We start from the raw sequence: 18,123 nt of genomic DNA on the forward strand, positions 1-18,123 counted from the left end.
TTTGTTAAAATGTTCATTAATATGTATTGTCCCTCTTTCTAAATAAAAATAAATTAAATTAAATTCTATTAAAATGACCCTCATCCAGATCGCACTGCTTACAGGCATTTTCATAGCATAAAAAGATAGAGCTGGAGTCATTTAGATACCAGGGGAGGTACATTAAGTCTATATACTGTATAATTGAATGCAAAATTTGAACCAGGTGTGTGAATTTCTCCTATATTGGCTCCCTGTTAAATTCAGAATTAAATTCAAAATCCTGCTCCTCACAACGTCGTGAATCATCAGGCTCCATCTTTGTCTTTCCTGCTTCTTTAGTGCTCACAGTGAAATGAGTGTGTTCAGTTGTACGCCTGAAAGGGTGAGCATTCAACTGAGTTAAAGGAGTCTAACCATAGTAAAAGTATTTCCTTTGCAAACCCAGCATTTCATAAAGCTTTTGTATCAATATGTTTAAGTTCACAGGGTTGTTGGATTTGTAAATATATTCTGGCATATAAAAGATAAACATAAAGTAACAATAAAAATGCCCTGCAAAATGCTACCTAGCATTAGCACAACGTCACTACCTGTAGCTTGTGCAGAATAAAATAACATTATTAAACTTTTAATTTAATTATGCTAAATGTATATGGTGCATTTGAAATTGTGAAGTAGTTGATGACTGATTCAATTTCAATTGATTTAAATTATATTAGTTCAATAAGGATAAGGTTTATATGTACATGTGTATATGTGGCGGATTTTAATCTAAAAAAGGGGAGGGTAGGTAGGCCTCCCAGCACTCCTGTCTACTTTCTTCATCTCTGTATCCCATTTTTCTTCCCCCTTTTTTCTTTTCCTAACCTCTTCATTTAAATACTTTTTAAGACTCTGAGTCAAGTGCTTGTACTGCATTACTGGACTGTTCTGAACGTCTTAAATCCCCTTATTGATGAAGCAAACAGCGAAGTGAAGCTTTACAAAAGTAAAGACTTAACAAATGAGTTGGGGCAAACTAAACTGAATGAAAAACAAAAACAAACAACCCCCCCCCCCCCCAGAATAAATAAACAAATAAAAAATCGAAAGCTATAATACCTCTGTTCGTCGATACTGTGTCTTGATAATGCTCTCTTGCCTTATTTTATATCCATAGCTTCCGTACTTTTGTACATTTAAGTGTGATTTTACTTGAGTGAGCTTGTCCACTCATCGAGCCTACAAGTCATCACTCAGGGCCAGTGTTGTCCATTAACCTGCCTGTGTGAGCATCAGAAACATGGCGGAAAGCGAGTTGAACGTTGACAGCCTCATCTCTAGATTACTGGAAGGTAGGTTAGCATTTGTGATCTAGCGTCTTTATGTAAATTTATTCGGGGAGGAGAAAAAGGCTATCTGGAGGTTCTTGTTTGTAACCAGGAACTTCACGACATGTTTCGAAAGCATTTCGCCATCGCATCCTTAGCTGTCTGTTTTTCATCGGCATCAAGCCTTAAGCTAACCGCCGCGTTAAAAAGCTACGGTAAACGTTCGACCCAAATAGTGTGGCATCACTCTATCTGTTCGTTATTGCTGGTTAATGCTAGTTTTGAGATTGTGTGGAAAATAAGAGTGATGTCAAATTGGCTTGCTGTTGCCCGATAGGGATAGTGAAAGCTAATTAAATTAAGTAGTCATATAAGTTGAGGGTTTAACAGCACCTCTTTTGTTGTAGTGGGTGCTGGTTAATATTTTTCTTATGTTGGGGAACGGGAAGAACTGTGAAATTTTATGGTTTCTTAGTAACACTAATTGTTCTCGTTCCCAAGGCAGGTAACTAAGTCGGCTACCTCTGCGGACACACCCCCTTTACGTAGGGGATCACTAAAGCCTGCACGGCTAATGAGCCTTTGCTAATTTAAACAGTAAACCAGTGTATTCCCTAGGCTGTACCTGGGGTGGGAATCAACTCAGTCCACTAGTACTGTTCTGAGGTATTAGTATTTCCCACAGTACCTGATACTTTTAATTAAAGCAATTCCATAACATTTAAGAAAACGAGAATCTTGAGTTATTAGTTGCTGTACAATGCATAATTTAAGAGCTAAAATAAATGAAATGTATCAATAAAAATGACGTATTCGATTGATTAAAAAAGTGTCTTAAATGAAAACAAAATAAACAAAACTTAAAATTTAATTGTATTTTTGGTCCAATTTCTAAAAGCTGAAAAAAAACCTGCGTATGATACCCAGAATTATAAAGTAGTTTAAATAAACCCCACACCCATCAGTGTAAGTAAAAGTGAAGTGAACTTCTTTTACCTTTCACCCTAATCTTTTCATTTGCTCATAACAATTCAGTATTATTTTTGTTGTTGCTTGCCTGAAACCAAATAAAGAATGGTATACGGAAAACAATAAATAATATCTGGTTAAACATCCTGCTTATTGGCAGATGCACTTTGTGGTTATGGAAAAACCAATGATATGCAAAATCATTGTTACTGTCTTTACACTTCAAAATTTATTAAATCCTTCAATTCCATCTACTTTAATGCATGTCATGAACTAATTTTAGATGTATTTGTTCTGCACATACTGAAATTTGTGCATTTAACATCTGCAGGAAGAATGATAGTATTTAACATTACTAGAACTCCACTGTAATTAAAAATCAGCATCATGCTAATTTATTACAAATCTTTATTGTTTTTAATCTGTGGTTACCATTATGGGTTTAATGTGCAACTTGTACCTACTGTCAGTTTTTCAATAACATTTGTGAGTAAGCTTTCAGCTTTGGCTAGCGCTACCACATTTCTAAACAACCTTGTTTTTTTTTCTTCATACATTAATCTGCCCTCTAGACTAGACCGCCTGCGCTCACTCACTCATAAACTTCCAACTGAGCCAACAAGCTGTTCATTCCTGATCTTGCCAGTTCATAACAACCCATGTTGACTGGAGTAAATGGCATATTTGGCCAGTAGCAAAGCAAAACTTGGTGATCAGATTTCTTTCATCTGTGGTGCAAATGTAAATAAAAGACAAAACTTGTGACTTGAACATACTATTTTTTTTAATTAATAGTTTTGTTTAATATAAATGTTTTGGGAATTGGTGATATGAATGAAATGTTTTTCTTTTTCTGTTTTAATCACAATAATGATATGTGTGTTACTTTTTACCTTGTAGTGCGAGGATGCCGTCCAGGGAAGATCGTACAGATGACAGAGGCTGAGGTGCGGGGGCTCTGCATCAAGTCCAGAGAGATTTTCCTCAGTCAGCCAATTCTTCTTGAACTTGAGGCTCCACTCAAAATTTGTGGTGAGAACCCACCTATATCCCCAGAGGGCATTTATATACATTGTTTTTATTTGTTCACTACATTTACAATGCTTATGGGTTGAATTGAGCAAAAATCCACTTGGATTTGTCTTATATGTTTTAAGTCCCTTCACAGCAAGACAGTCCACCCCACAATGCTGTTATTTTTGCTCCAGGTTAACCATATTTAGATTCACAGTAGTTCACTGTAGCACAGAAACTGCATTAGTGAAGATTATGAATAACTGCCTTATTGCCTCTGACACTGCACTTACCTGTGTGCTTGTCCTGCTTGATCTCAGTGCAGCATTTGATACAGTTGAGCTTAATATTTTACTACACATTTTATAAATATGTTTATAAATATGCCATTCTTTTTCAAATATATCTGTGTAATCACATGAGATCAATAAACTGTAGGTAAAAATTTTAATTTCAGGTGATATCCATGGGCAGTACACAGACTTGTTAAGGCTATTCGAGTATGGAGGTTTTCCGCCAGAGGCCAACTATCTGTTCCTGGGAGATTACGTGGATAGAGGGAAGCAGTCATTAGAGACCATTTGCCTTCTTCTCGCTTACAAGATCAAATATCCAGAAAACTTCTTCTTGCTCAGAGGGAACCACGAGTGTGCCTCCATCAATCGCATCTACGGCTTCTATGACGAATGTAAGTTGAAAAATCAGTGCTTGCCTGCATCTGAATACTGTTAGATTTAAATTCTGTTAATTTAACTTGATGGTTACAGTTTCATAGATGTAAAGATTAGCTGCTTCTGTGGTTTGTATCGATACAAACTGAAGAACTATTTTCCTTTCTCTTTCTGTTATTCAATGGAAATAAGCACTATGGCAATAAATTATGTGTAAAAGACAAAAATGTTTGATCAACATTGGATTTAATCCTTAACATTCTCTAGTGCTTACTGCACTAGAGAATACAACTCATGATTATTAAAGTAATCTGATAATGATTAAACTTCAAAACACATATTGAATTTTCTGAAAGCTAAAAATGTGAAAAGTGAACATTTCTGGTTGTGAGATAACGGAGGTTTTCATGGATGTAAAATAACACACCTGAATTGGAAATTGTTTTTGGTTAAATTTTCCTCAGGCAAACGCAGGTTCAACATAAAGCTCTGGAAGACATTCACAGACTGTTTTAACTGTCTGCCCATTGCTGCGATTATTGATGAGAAGATTTTCTGCTGTCACGGAGGTTTGTGAAACATCTGTTATGTGGGAGGTAACAAAGTACGGCTGAATAATTTGTCTCCGTGAATTAAAAGTGTGCCTCTAAATAGGCAGTGAGTGATCATATAGAATTACTCCATTTATCATTCTTAGATATTTAAATGCATTTGAGGGCTCAGCTAGTAATATATCTTGTTACTATTGCATTAACTTAACATATTTTACTAACTACAGTAAATACTTGGTAATTCATGACATTAGTCAACTTTGTTTTTGTCATGTCTAAATTTTTTACTGATGCATGTAGTAAATACTGTCTTCTTTTGCTCAGGACTGTCACCTGATCTGCAGTCCATGGAACAAATCCGACGTATTATGAGACCCACTGATGTCCCAGACACAGGTCTGTGTTTAAGTTAATAGATTCATGAAGATCATCATATATATCTGTAGTCATTTCCCACTGTGTAAAATTATGAATACATTGCCACCTACTGCTTTAGCATGTAGACTGTATATAAAGGATGGACATAGCTTTGAGGTTTAAAGAGTAAAGCCATTGTCATAGTGCCTTAAGCCCCATCCAGATATGAAACGATTTGCTCATGGTGCCTTGCTTTGTAGCTGACAGATGCTCATTACAGGACATTTTAGGCTCTGGTTGTCTAGGTAACTCTCTTATGTTTTTACCACCCCCTTATGTCAGTCAGCACTTTCTTTGTTCCCACTCAGAGCTGTTTGGATCACTCACCTCAGAGATGAGGAAAAATGTAACTCAGGAGTGGTCCACTTCATGTCCTTAAGTTTTTTCATCTGTTGTCATTTGAAGCATCTGACTGTTAATGGCATTCCTGGATCTTTGCTTTCCATATCGCTGTTAGTTGTTCCATTTTGAACCCCCATTTAGACTGAATTTTTACAATGGCCAGTCAGGGTGACCATACCCATCACTTCTGGTAATTCCATCACATAGCCACGCCCATTTATGGTCACTGTCACGGTACACGTAGCTACCGCCACATCAGCACTGATATATGAGAGGACAAGTCAAAACCAGAAATTTTAAAACCTTTTTTTTTTTTTTTTTTTTTTTTTTTTACAAAAAGTGTCTTATTCCAGCTTCAGCAGCTGGAGGGCTGTGCTGCTCAAATCAACTAGTAATGTCAATTTGAGGTCGACTTTGCTGGATGGTACCATAAACACTTTTGTGATGAGGTTATGGTCTTGCTGACTAGTTTCAGTTATGTACGGTTTAGGGTGAGCCTGACTTGTGACTGACAAGTCTCTACTGTATCAGTGCATGGTGACAAGTTTGGATTTAAAACACCAAGATGTCGCTCAGAAACAAGTCTTCACAACAGTTTCACTAACCAACAGGTGAAATGTCAGTTTTTTAAACACACAATTACATGTAGAAGTTTACAAAAATAGGCACTTGTCGGTGGGTAACTGCTCAACTCGACTGCACTGCTGACCTAAATGTGCCACATTCCAGGCTTGCTGTGCGACCTGCTGTGGTCTGATCCAGACAAAGATGTCCAGGGCTGGGGTGAAAATGATCGGGGCGTCTCCTTCACCTTTGGGGCTGATGTGGTCAGCAAGTTCCTCAACCGCCACGACTTGGACCTCATCTGTCGAGCACATCAGGTAACACTCAAGCTACTTGATGACATACAACTGTATTAAAATGGCTCAGCTGATAATTAAACTTCCATTTGTTAATGAAAACAAGTTTGGTCAGTTTTAATTGAATTAAATCATTTTTATTTATTACAGCTCGAAAGTGAAAACAGAGCTGATCATTTTGTATGCAAAACATGTTCCCTAAATATTCTTGAATGACTTACAACCACCAAGTAGAAAGTATTTTTGGCTTACTGAGTGGAACATTAAGCTACCAAAACAATCTTTAAAAAAAAACAAGCCTTAAAAATAACTGAATTGAATTGATTACCAAAATAGGTGCCAGTTAATTTTCAGTCAGTCATCTTGTATTAATCCTGCCACACCACAGGTTGTTGAGGACGGTTATGAGTTCTTTGCAAAGCGGCAGCTGGTGACCCTGTTTTCTGCTCCCAATTACTGTGGGGAGTTTGACAATGCAGGCGGCATGATGAGCGTGGACGAATCACTCATGTGTTCTTTTCAGGTAGAGCGTGTTAATTTTGATGGCACATTAAATCTCCCTTAAATCCTCTGTAGGCTTATGTCAACACTGCTATCTGTTCTTTTCAGATCCTGAAGCCGTCAGAGAAAAAAGCTAAGTATCAGTATGGAGGGGTGAATTCAGGACGCCCTGTCACCCCACCTCGTACCACTCAGGCACCTAAAAAGAGGTGAGCAGCTGGCCCCGACTCTCCTGCTCCTCCTCTGGCTGGGCTTTGGCCCACATCCCTGCAGGCTGCCTCAAACACTCCAGCCTTCTCAGTCAGTTTATTCATGTGTAAATAAAAACTCAAAGAGAGGGTTTTTTGTTTTGCTTGTTCTGTGGGTATTTTTATGAATATGTGAGTGATTTTTCTTTTTTAATGCTACAGTATGTATTTACTCAGCTCATTCAGGAATATTAACACCAACCTTTTTTCGAAATGGGCGAGATGCTTCTTTGCCTTCAGATTTAAAAAAAAAAATAAATCGTGGTTTTGTAAATGCATGCACGCTTGTGTGATTGAGATGAGCTCTTTGTTTAAGCAATGTGTAAAATCAGCACTCTCCCAGCCTACAGGTCCAAATAATTCCAGTCTCATCTCGATTCCCACTGTGTTATCTCAAGTATTACACTGGTTAAATCGTTAAACATTTTGGGAAATATGCTCCTTTGTGTTCCTGCAAACTATCAGGTAAGACTTCTCACCTGTTAAATATGGCTTTCATAGCTTAGCACAAGGGCCTGAAATCACTCTTCAGACTTCCCAGTATAAAACTTAAATTGACAGATCTCTTGTTAAGGACACATTGCATCTCAATACTTGTCACGCTTTCAAAAGTATGGATGTGCTCTCAAGGAATGGCTGTTTGTTGCATTAGTGCATTTCCCACCATCACGGGTGTTAGTTTGCAAAACAGATGTGCCATGAGCACAGATCCATTAATTAAGACACAAATTGTTGTGCTTCCAGTCTGAAAGTGCAAAAGACTCTGGAGACACTCAGGACTAACAATTTTAAGTTTTCCTAATTGATACTTTGAGGCTTTAGTTGTGCTTTTAGGTGTTGGTTTGGTTTAGGCAGCAAAAATATTTGGTTAGATTTAGGAAAAGATCATGGGTTGGGTTTAAACAGGTGTAAATGGTAAATGGCCTGTATTTATATAGCGCTTTACTAGTCCCTAAGGACCCCAAAGCGCTTTACATATCCAGTCATCCACCCATTCACACACACTGGCGATGGCAAGCTACATTGTAGCCACAGCCACCCTGGGGCGCACTGACAGAGGCGAGGCTGCCGGACACTGGCACCACCGGGCCCTCTGACCACCACCAGTAGGCAACGGGTGAAGTGTCTTGCCCAAGGACACAACGATCGAGACTGTCCAAGCCGGGGCTCGAACCGGCAACCTTCCAATTACAAGGCGAACTCCCAACTCTCGAGCCACGATCGCCCCAAATGTTGTAGCAAATGTTTTAAAGCAGCGCATGTGGGCACAAGAGGTACTTCCAACTGAAGTGCATTAAATTCAGTGCTGGGGTAAGTGTCAACAAAAAGGACAATTTGTGTTCACAATTAGTCGTTTGTCTACTCCTTCAGGTTTTGCAGTGAGACTGAGCTGCAGGGTAGCATGAGCAAAGTATCTACCAGGTCGATTGTTAGATTTAGCTCCTCGAGTACTATTTTGTTTTTTTTTTAGGTTTATTCACAAATTAAATTTGAATTTGATTGCAATCAAATTTGGACTACCTTCTTAAAATTCACATACTATATAAGTATGTACTGTACATGGTGTACAGCATTAAAGTTGACTCAAAGAACGCCTTTAAAATTAGTGTGGGTTTTTTTTTTTGTTCGTCCAGATAAACCAAATATTGTTAACGTTCTTGTTAATATTATTGGGCTTTGGAGGTGCTGATATGTTGATTTTGTTGTATTTGATCTCTGCTAGTCATGCTAGACACTTGATTCCAGTCTTTATGCTAAGCTCTGTTAGCTGTACCTACAGTCCCAAACAACACAACAAACGAACCGTTAATCAATTCACCATGAATTTCACACTTAGCAGGTACGGCCAAAGCATATTTCCCATAATGTTGAATTTTATCTTTAAATGTGACAGCTAAGACTTTTCTTACGACTCAAGAATGTTTTCTTCCTATGGAGATGCCAATAAAATCCAGAGACTTTTATGATGTTAGTGCAATAAATATTGCTAGAAATTTTGCTGTATGCAAGCACAATTATGTGAGAGGGCTATTAAAGCCTCTTAATTTCAAAAAGATGCCAACTTGTGCTAAATCTTTAGTTGGGCATTTGTATAAAGCCGATGCTCCTCGTAGTGTTTCAAGTCCATTTTTCCACAACTCATACTGTACTGTGTACATTTTTAATCCCTCACATCACTGAACAAGCATTAGTGGGTGTTTCCATTGTTGGTATAAAATATCGATAAAGCAACATTGTAAATGGTTCCTTTTTTGCTTCTGAAGTAAAAATCCAGACATCATGGACCCACACCGCTCAGAGAGCACTTTGAGTGTGTGTCCTTTAGTCTGATAAATACAGTAAATGTGTAGAAAAGTAGACAGATGTGCCAGTGTGAAAAAAGAGAAAAAGAAGGTAAGAAAATGAAGAACACGGCATCTTGTTAGATACAAGACGAGGTTTCAAATACAGGATTAACTAGTCGTTGTCAGTTTATTTTTAGTGTTCACAGCTCAGTTGTATGTTTGTTCTTCACAGCAGTGGGGTTTGACCATTGCCCTCTTTCACTGTCCAGAATGCATTTTCTGTTACTGTGTGTAAAAAGAGGGTAAAATGTATCAAGTCAAGATGCCTGCATTTTGTTTGTTGTTGGCATTGCATTACGTATAGACTGTTCCGACTTTGTGGTTACCGAATCAAGTACAGTACATCATTTCCAACTCACTAACCAACATTTAACCTTCAGATCTTGCCTTTTGCCTTGTAAATCTATTGGTCTTCAAGTTGAGAAACCGTATGTTAAGATGTTCTGAGATTTGTACAAGTTTGTTTCAAATGAGTGAAATAAATGGAAGTGCTGTTAAGCCTGCTTTAATACTTGTGTCTGATTCATTAAATTAGTGCAGATCATAGTGGTAGTTTGGTTAGTCTGCTGACACTCAGAAATCACGGTGATTTGTTTTAGGCACAGGAACACAGAATACCCTCAATACTGCTGTTACTAGTTACATTTAAAAATTAGATACACCAGTCAAATAATGTGGTTAATAAAAAAACAAAACAGTGATTTTACACTGTATGTTTTGACAACATAAAGACAGACCTCAGTCTGACTTGAGAGCTTGCAGCACTGACTGTGGTACTCTGCTGACGTAGTACTTGTGGTTACGGAGTGTAGCAAGAACCCCGGCAGAGTTCATGTGCTTTACACTAGCATCATAGCGGTATGCATTTCCATGCATATCAGTCAGTTTACCTGCATTAGAAAAAGAGATGATCAGGAAATATTTGGGAAACGATTTTAGAAAGTGGTTTAAACCCTAAAAAAAAAAAAAAAACAGTGTCTATACATGACATTATGTTGCTATATGATTAAACGTTTTCACCTCCAACAGCATGCAGGATTGCTTCAGGAGCACAAGTGTCCCACTTCTTGCACCCTGGACTAGCAAAGACATAGGCAGAAGCTTTTCCTTCAACAAGCTGGATAATCTGCAGGTAGAGAAGCACGGACAGAAAAATGTACGTTCAGTCTCTCTGTGTAGAATTTATCTATGTACAGTGGGGCAAAAAAGTATTTAGTCAGCCACCGATTGTGCAAGTTTCCCCACTTAAAATGATGACAGAGGTCAGTAATTTGCACCAGAGGTACACTTCAACTGTGAGAGACAGAATGTGAAAAAAAAAAAATCCATGAATCCACATGGTAGGATTTGTAAAGAATTTATTCGTAAATCAGGGTGGAAAATAAGTATTTGGTCAATAACAAAAATACAACTCAATACTTTGTAACATAACCTTTGTTGGCAATAACAGAGGTCAAACGTTTACTATAGGTCTTTACCAGGGGCCTGTTCTTCGTACGTCGCTTACTACATCCAAGATCAAATGACACATCCAAGACCAAACCATCGCGCTAACCGTGAGCTCGCTAATCCGGTTCCCCGAACACACCTGCTGTTGACGATTAGTACAGCTGGACGCAGTAATGTGACATCACTGGGTGTCGTAAAAGGGGCTACGCATCGATAGTAGAAACATTGATCGGCAACCCGCTGATTGGTCGGCGAAAATGTCGAAGGAGCGCGCTCGGTATTTTCCGGCAGCAGAGCAAGAACTCATGAGTGAGGGATTTCAGGAGTTTCAGAGTTTAATGAAAACGCAAGAGAACACTGCAAAGGCTGCAAAAGCAAGGAGAGAGGGGCTGGCAGAAAGTTGCTGACAAATCAAACTCGTAGGTAATTTAATAATAATGGATTGGGTTTATATAGCGCTTTCCAAGGCACCCAAAGCGCTGTACGATACCACTATTCATTCACTCCCACATTCACACACTGGTGGAGGCAGCTACGGTTGTAGCCAGGCTGCCATATCGCGCCATCGGCCCCTCTGGCCAACACCAGTAGGCGGTAGGGTAGATCTATCATATGACACTATATTGTCCAATATCATATGGCATTATATTATATTATAATATGTTATATTATATCCCCTTTCACATTAGAGCCACAACAGGACCCACAAGAACATGGGAACAAGTAAAAGTGGAATACAGGAGTATTCTACAGAATGGTAATATTTATCTCTTAGATTGCTTTTCGTCTCTTGGCAAGGTAATACTGGCCTGTAATACTCTGTTAGTTTGTTCATAACAGCAACCAAGAAAAGGGCAGAGGAAAAAAAGACAGGTGGTGGTCCTGCACCCCCTCGTCAACAAGTTGGTTAAGTAAATAATACCCTCACGGGAATATCGATATCTCTCTATGAGCACACTGTCGCGCTGAGCTAAAGGATCCTGTCTATCCCGCAATATACGCTGAATTCTGAGGACTCTCCTTATCAATCTTGCACCTTCCGCAATGGGTGGCTCGCGTATACGGACAGGACATGGCTGCGACAGACTTCCCAAATCCACCTTCACTTTTATAGCCGTGGTCTCTCATCTTGATTACACGAAGTAAATTGCAATTACTACTCTGAAATCTGAATTACATCTGTAATAATCAAATACATGAAATAGAATGTTAATAGTACATTTCCCTTTTTTAGGAAATGACCTGTATGTATCTGTGTGACATCAATAAAAGGATCAAGTGCTGCATTATCTTTAGTTACATTGATAATATTTATTTATGGTGAAACAGTGGTGGAATATCGCTGTTGCTTTCGTATAAATGAAGCGGACATACCTGCGTGGCCGCGATCTAATCCTGTTTACATAAAGTAAACCTGCTCCCGAGCAGGTTTACGCTTACGGCTCTGTTGCTATGACAGCAAGTCCCGGATGAGCTTCGGGGAACCGAACGATCCAGGATCACGCGAAATCGTCAACAATCTAATCCAGCTAACTTACTTAGCGAGGTACGAAGAACAGGCCCCAGGTTTGCACACACAGTAGCTGGTATTTTGGCCCATTCCTCCATGCAGATCTTCTCGAGAGCAGTGATGTTTTGGGGCTGTCGCCGAGCAACACGGACTTTCAACTCCCGCCACAGATTTTCTATGGAGTTGAGGTCTGGAGACTGGCTAGGCCACTCCAGGACTTTCAAATGCTTCTTATGGAGCCACTCCTTTGTTGCCCGGGCGGTGTGTTTTGGATCATTGTCATGTTGGAAGACCCAGCCTCGTTTCATCTTCAAAGTTCTCACTGATGGAAGGAGGTTTTGGCTCAAAATCTCACGATACATGGCCCCATTCATTCTGTCCTTAACACGGATCAGTCGTCCTGTCCCCTTGGCAGAAAAACAGCCCCATAGCATGATGTTTCCACCCCCATGCTTCACAGTAGGTATGGTGTTCTTGGGATGCAACTCAGTATTCTTCTTCCTCCAAACACGACGAGTTGAGTTTATACCAAAAAGTTCTACTTTGGTTTCATCTGACCACATGACATTCTCCCAATCCTCTGCTGTATCATCCATGTGCTCTCTGGCAAACTTCAGACGGGCCTGGACATGCACTGGCTTCAGCAGCGGAACACGTCTGGCACTGCGGGATTTGATTCCCTGCCGTTGTAGTGTGTTACTGATGGTGACCTTTGTTACTTTGGTCCCAGCTCTCTGCAGGTCATTCACCAGGTCCCCCCGTGTGGTTCTGGGATCTTTGCTCACCGTTCTCATGATCATTTTGACCCCACGGGATGAGATCTTGCGTGGAGCCCCAGATCGAGGGAGATTATCAGTGGTCTTGTATGTCTTCCATTTTCTGATGATTGCTCCCACAGTTGATTTTTTCACACCAAGCTGCTTGCCTATTGTAGATTCACTCTTCCCAGTCTGGTGCAGGTCTACAATACTTTTCCTGGTGTCCTTCGAAAGCTCTTTGGTCTTGGCCATGGCGGAGTTTGGAGTCTGACTGTTTGAGGCTGTGGACAGGTGTCTTTTATACAGATGATGAGTTCAAACAGGTGCCATTCATACAGGTAACGAGTGGGGGACAGAAAAGCTTCTTACAGAAGACGTTACAGGTCTGTGAGAGCCAGAGATTTTCCTTGTTTGAGGTGACCAAATACTTATTTTCCACCCTAATTTACGAATAAATTCTTTACAAATCCTACCATGTGAATTCATGGATTTTTTTTTCACATTCTGTCTCTCACAGTTGAAGTGTACCTCTGGTGCAAATTACTGACCTCTGTCATCATTTTAAGTGGGGGAACTTGCACAATCGGTGGCTGACTAAATACTTTTTTGCCCCACTGTAACTAGACAAAAGCATTCACTTTTCCAAGTTTTAATTTTAATAATGTAAAAGAAAAATCTCACTGCTTCATAATTCATTGGTCACTAATGCAAAAAAGTGAGTTCAATTTGTTAGCACTTTTTTTTATATTGATTTACATCTTTCTTTTATTATTTATATAGTAACAACCTTCACCACCTTCATAATGGGGTGCTAAACTAAAGCAAAGAGCCTGCAACAATAGAGAGAAAACCACATTTACAACAATCTTCTATGAATGCTACTTTGCAATACTGGCAATCTTTTAATATAAAGAGAACGCCGGTTGGGGTGAGAGGAAAGAAGAGCAGAGAGAGCTGATAACCAATAAACTAAACAAAGCACAAACTCCAGGACGATACATAAAATAAAGCCATGGAGTAGTGGGATATAAATGCATGAAGGGTGCATTTGGTAGATTATGTGAGGTATGCCTGCAGACAAAGCCCTATGATAGCATAAGAAGAGCACAGGACCCTACTTTAACAGAACCTGTGGATTCAAAGCTTGTGATGGCACACGGGGAATCAATCAACTGACTGTTCATTCTATACGTGCAGTTTTTCTGTCTTGATGATCTCTGAAATTAAAGATAATGTTGATAAGTTTTAAAAAACCCTGCCCGAACAAGTACACAGAGTTGTTACCACTGTCAGAAGAAAATTTTAGATCCATCTTACCTTATTTCCAGCACCACCCACTCGTACAACTTCGTGAGGCTCCATGGCATCCACACAGTCTGTTACCAGCTTGTTGCTATGGGAACGGGTGGTGGTGACAATCCGTCTGTCACCTGGAACTTCCTGGAGCTGGAACCCAAAAGCGCCCAATCCCAGCATCCCCCACATGGTTCTTCCTAATTGTGTTCCTGCACCAAGCTGATGTCGAAAATGTCACAATTAACCTTACTCACTCAACTACTACAGACTGTTTCTGTTACATATATGTGCAGCTGCAAGAGTCCTACTGTGATATCATGCTTTTACATTCCCTAATGTGCACAACAATGAGACAAGCCCAGATATCAAACGGTGGAAAAGCAGGGGTTCAAGCAACTGGTTAAAAAGCTTAACGGAAGTGACGACATTCCAGGTAGAAAATATTTTTCAGTTTCAGTTTTATTGGGTGTCAATATCGTGCAGGTCCTGGAGAGTTACAAGGTTAGATTACTTTAGTTATTCTAAATTTAGAAGTTAAAAAGTTAATCATCATTAATATCATCATTGCAAATTTCATTGAACTATTGTGTTATAATTTTAAAGCTATATTGCTCACTCAGATGCTAAGCTGCTGGCCTATTGTTATAGCTTGCATGTAGATTTTTAATAAGCGAGCTATTCTATAATGCATCTCTAAGATGTACAATGCAATTCAGCAACTGAAGACTAAAATATGGCTCTAGTCAGCGTTTATCAGGAGAAGATGGGCCACAGCACAGCTGAGACTTCTAATTTTGCCTCTGAGAAGCCATCAAGCTCACCAGGTACAGCATGCTCAGTGGGTAAGAAAATCACATTATTTCCATCTCTGGTGACTCTTTCATCTGTGCAGCTTTTGTGCGCTGTTTTTAGTGCGTCTTGTGATGATTTTGTTGTGTACTATAAGGTGAATGATGTTTACAAAAAGTACTACAAAATAGCCGACACACTATATAGCAAAGCTGTTAGACAGTTTGAACACAGTTTTGATTTGGCTTGTACCTGGTAGTTGTAGAACGGCTGGTTGATCACGCCTGCGATGGCTTTGCCTCCATATGCAATCCCAATGAGCACTGTCACATTATCCAGGAGCCCTGAAGTCAGGAAGCAGCAGGATGTTAGCTGGAAGCCACTAAACGACATTACTGCACTTTCACTCATAAATATTTCTAGTGTGGCCATAATAATTAATATTCTGCAAGGCCCGGCTTAACCGTTGCCTTCCCATACAGAGAGCTGTGCTGTGAGGCTGAGGGGTGTCCAACCCTTTGTGTGGTGCCTGGGCCACAGCTTGGAAATGGAAACACCTCGATGCTAGGGTCAGCAGAAAGACAGCGGACAGGTGGATAAGCAGGAGCAGGGATGAACAAAGAAGAGGCAAAAAAAGTAGCAGTGAAGTTCTGAGAGCTGAGAACCAGAAAGCAACCAAGCAGGCTTGTGCACAGAGAGCTTTATGCAGCTGAATACACAGAGATGGGAGGAGATTTTTAAGACATGCTTCAGAAGAGCATACCTTCAGTATATTCCTTTGTGCCATCAAGAGGATCTACCCACACAACTATCTGAAATTCAGATAGACACATTCAGAACAAGTACGTATACACCGTAGGAGGTAAACAGTGTCCAAGCAACAACTGTACAACACTGATTTGTAATAGCAGAAAATACTTTTTTATTCAGGTGCTAAACCTCTGAAACTAAACCCACATGTGATTACCTCTTCTTCTTTCAGCTGGCTGTACTCAGGTGGACAACTTCTCTGAAGAATTTCCTCTGACTGGCCAGTCTCAATTAGATCTTCCTGTATCACTTCAGAAGGAAGATCCTGAACAAAGTATATAAATATTCATGAGCTTTGTCATAATACGAGGATGTTTTTAGGTCTAGGTATCCACAGCAAATAATTTGGCTAAATATTGTTGACACTTACCTCCTCTCCAATTATGGTGATTTTGGGGAAACGTTTGGACAGTGAAGCACAAATGCTCTGCTGTGCTAGTCTGTCTGCCAGTGTTTGCAGATCATTAGCGCCTGTCTGTGCAAAAGTAGAAACAGAAATGTTAAACTTATATGTTTAACCATGAGTGCAGCTAGTGTTGTTAAACCACAAAATGCACATAGTGGGGTCATACCTTTTCCACAATACCAAGTTCTCCACTGTGAAGGACCTTCCGTACAATGGTCCCAGCCTTTTCAGCCACAGCATAGGCTGAGGCCACCAGTCGCATAACAACAGCAGGACTTCCAGACATTGCTTTCTGGTTGGTGTAGGGCAGAAGAAAGTAAAACTCATAAAACTAGGAGTGATTTTGTTCATTATGCCAATCTGCTATAGCCAGGTTTAAAAACTCAAATGCATAGTACTCCAGTTGATAAATATAATATCTTAAATAAAAGATAACAATGATGACCCTTAAAATTAACAAAAAAATAATTCCTTTTTGGATTTATTCCTTAAAAAATAGCTGAAAAATACCAAATACTCTGGATAAGCAAATAGCTTTTACAATCCCCCAGTTAAATTAAAAGAATACATAGGATACTGCAGCTACAAGAGTTAATGACGAAGTTAAGCTGATCACAACACACTAATATCAGAAAAATAATAGTAGCTTCTTTTTGTTGTACATTTTTCTTATCTTAATGTACATCAAAAAAATATTTTTAGGTTATTTTAATAAGATTTACACATTCAAATGAAAATATTTAGCTAAAGGCAGTTGTCCCATTAATTCACAACAACACTAGTGCCATCATCTGCCAATATTTTTTAGCAAAGTGCTACAAGTCGAAAATGTCACTTTAATGTGATATAGATAGATAGATAGATAGATAGATAGATAGATAGATAGATATACATACACACACAGGTCAGACTGGTCTAAAAACAACTACTCAAGCAGGTCTTTCCACTCTCCACTCCCTATAATGCTAAAGGATGTGGATATCCCGAATATGGTCATCTGTGGCATAGGTTATGCTGTGGGTGCAGCAGCTGATTAATTGACTAATCATTCAGCTGTACTTTACTGTGTAAATCAATAATTTCTAGTATACCTTGTACTCATATGCATAAATTTGTAAAGTAATTAAACTGTTACACAAACATAAACATTACTCGCTGAAATATAGTGCAGTACAGGTATAAGGTCTCACAAATAGACAAGACTAAAGTTTAAGTATGTTAAGATTGCATTTTAGTAAGTACAGTACTAAATGTACTTAATAACAGCCTAACATTGATAGTTTAAAACTCAGTGAATGCCGTCTTTCGATAACCAGCTTCGTAGCTTAAATATTAAGTAGTTAACTTTGCATTTTAGAGTGATTAGTTTAGCTAAGTAACTAAAAGTCGGGTGTAAACGGAATTCTAAGTAAGCTCGTGCAGTTAAGGCTAATTAGCCACCATGCTATAGCTCAAAGCTAGGTGACTAAAAATCTAAAATGAAGAATAGTAAAAAATATATCCTCTTAACTTTTATGAGTACTTACTGATGCTAACGCTGTGCAATAGCCAGTTTTCCTGGACTGCACCTGGAGATTGTGAAGAAGGGAGATGCAGGAAGTGGTAGACCTTTTATCCCCACAAGATATGTACCCCCTCGCCCAAAAGACAAACTCTCAGCAACGTTTCAGAATGAACCCGTCAACAAATAATAAGAACGCCGACACGGATTAAAATACAGCGATTATCTCTCATATATGAATGTGTTTAAGTAATTCGAATTTGTATTACGCAAAACAACGTTAAATTTTGCTTAAAACTGGTCTAATCACAATGTAAAACCGTTACGGAAGTACCGGAATGTGGAGGTGAACCATTTCGCTTTTGCTCATGAAACACGTTTTCTCTGTAATGAC

At 39.2% G+C, this 18,123-nt stretch overlaps 2 protein-coding genes across 3 annotated transcripts; one reads left to right on the forward strand and one right to left on the reverse strand.

Moving 5' to 3' along the window:
* The first annotated feature begins 1,206 nt into the window (after nt 1–1,206).
* LOC146652457 (serine/threonine-protein phosphatase PP1-beta catalytic subunit-like) lies at nt 1,207–7,124 on the forward strand. The gene is made up of 8 exons (XM_085381369.1): nt 1,207–1,316; nt 3,162–3,293; nt 3,733–3,963; nt 4,411–4,515; nt 4,822–4,893; nt 5,986–6,137; nt 6,505–6,639; nt 6,726–7,124. Exons 1-8 carry the CDS (start codon nt 1,265–1,267, stop codon nt 6,828–6,830), a joined length of 984 nt encoding a protein of 327 aa, XP_085237495.1. The 5' UTR covers nt 1,207–1,264; the 3' UTR covers nt 6,831–7,124.
* On the reverse strand, nt 6,104–18,073 carry bpnt1 (bisphosphate nucleotidase 1). Of its 2 annotated transcripts, none has more exons than XM_085381371.1 (10): nt 17,755–18,073; nt 16,395–16,520; nt 16,193–16,297; nt 15,980–16,087; nt 15,776–15,824; nt 15,265–15,356; nt 14,245–14,442; nt 10,231–10,336; nt 9,948–10,100; nt 6,104–6,121 (listed from the first exon to the last, which is right to left on the reverse strand). In XM_085381371.1, exons 2-9 carry the CDS (start codon nt 16,512–16,514, stop codon nt 9,949–9,951), a joined length of 930 nt encoding a protein of 309 aa, XP_085237497.1. In that variant the 5' UTR covers nt 16,515–16,520; nt 17,755–18,073; the 3' UTR covers nt 6,104–6,121; nt 9,948. The 2 variants fall into 2 exon arrangements, with proteins under 2 accessions (XP_085237497.1, XP_085237496.1); XM_085381370.1 differs by lacking the exon at nt 6,104–6,121 and adding an exon at nt 7,129–9,435.
* Between the last annotated feature and the right edge of the window lie 50 nt (nt 18,074–18,123).

Source organism: Rhamphochromis longiceps, linkage group LG15 (assembly GCF_057381845.1).
Source record: "Rhamphochromis longiceps isolate RC_006_pf linkage group LG15, R_longiceps_female_GT1.1, whole genome shotgun sequence".
NCBI classification, from domain to species: domain Eukaryota; kingdom Metazoa; phylum Chordata; class Actinopteri; order Cichliformes; family Cichlidae; genus Rhamphochromis; species Rhamphochromis longiceps.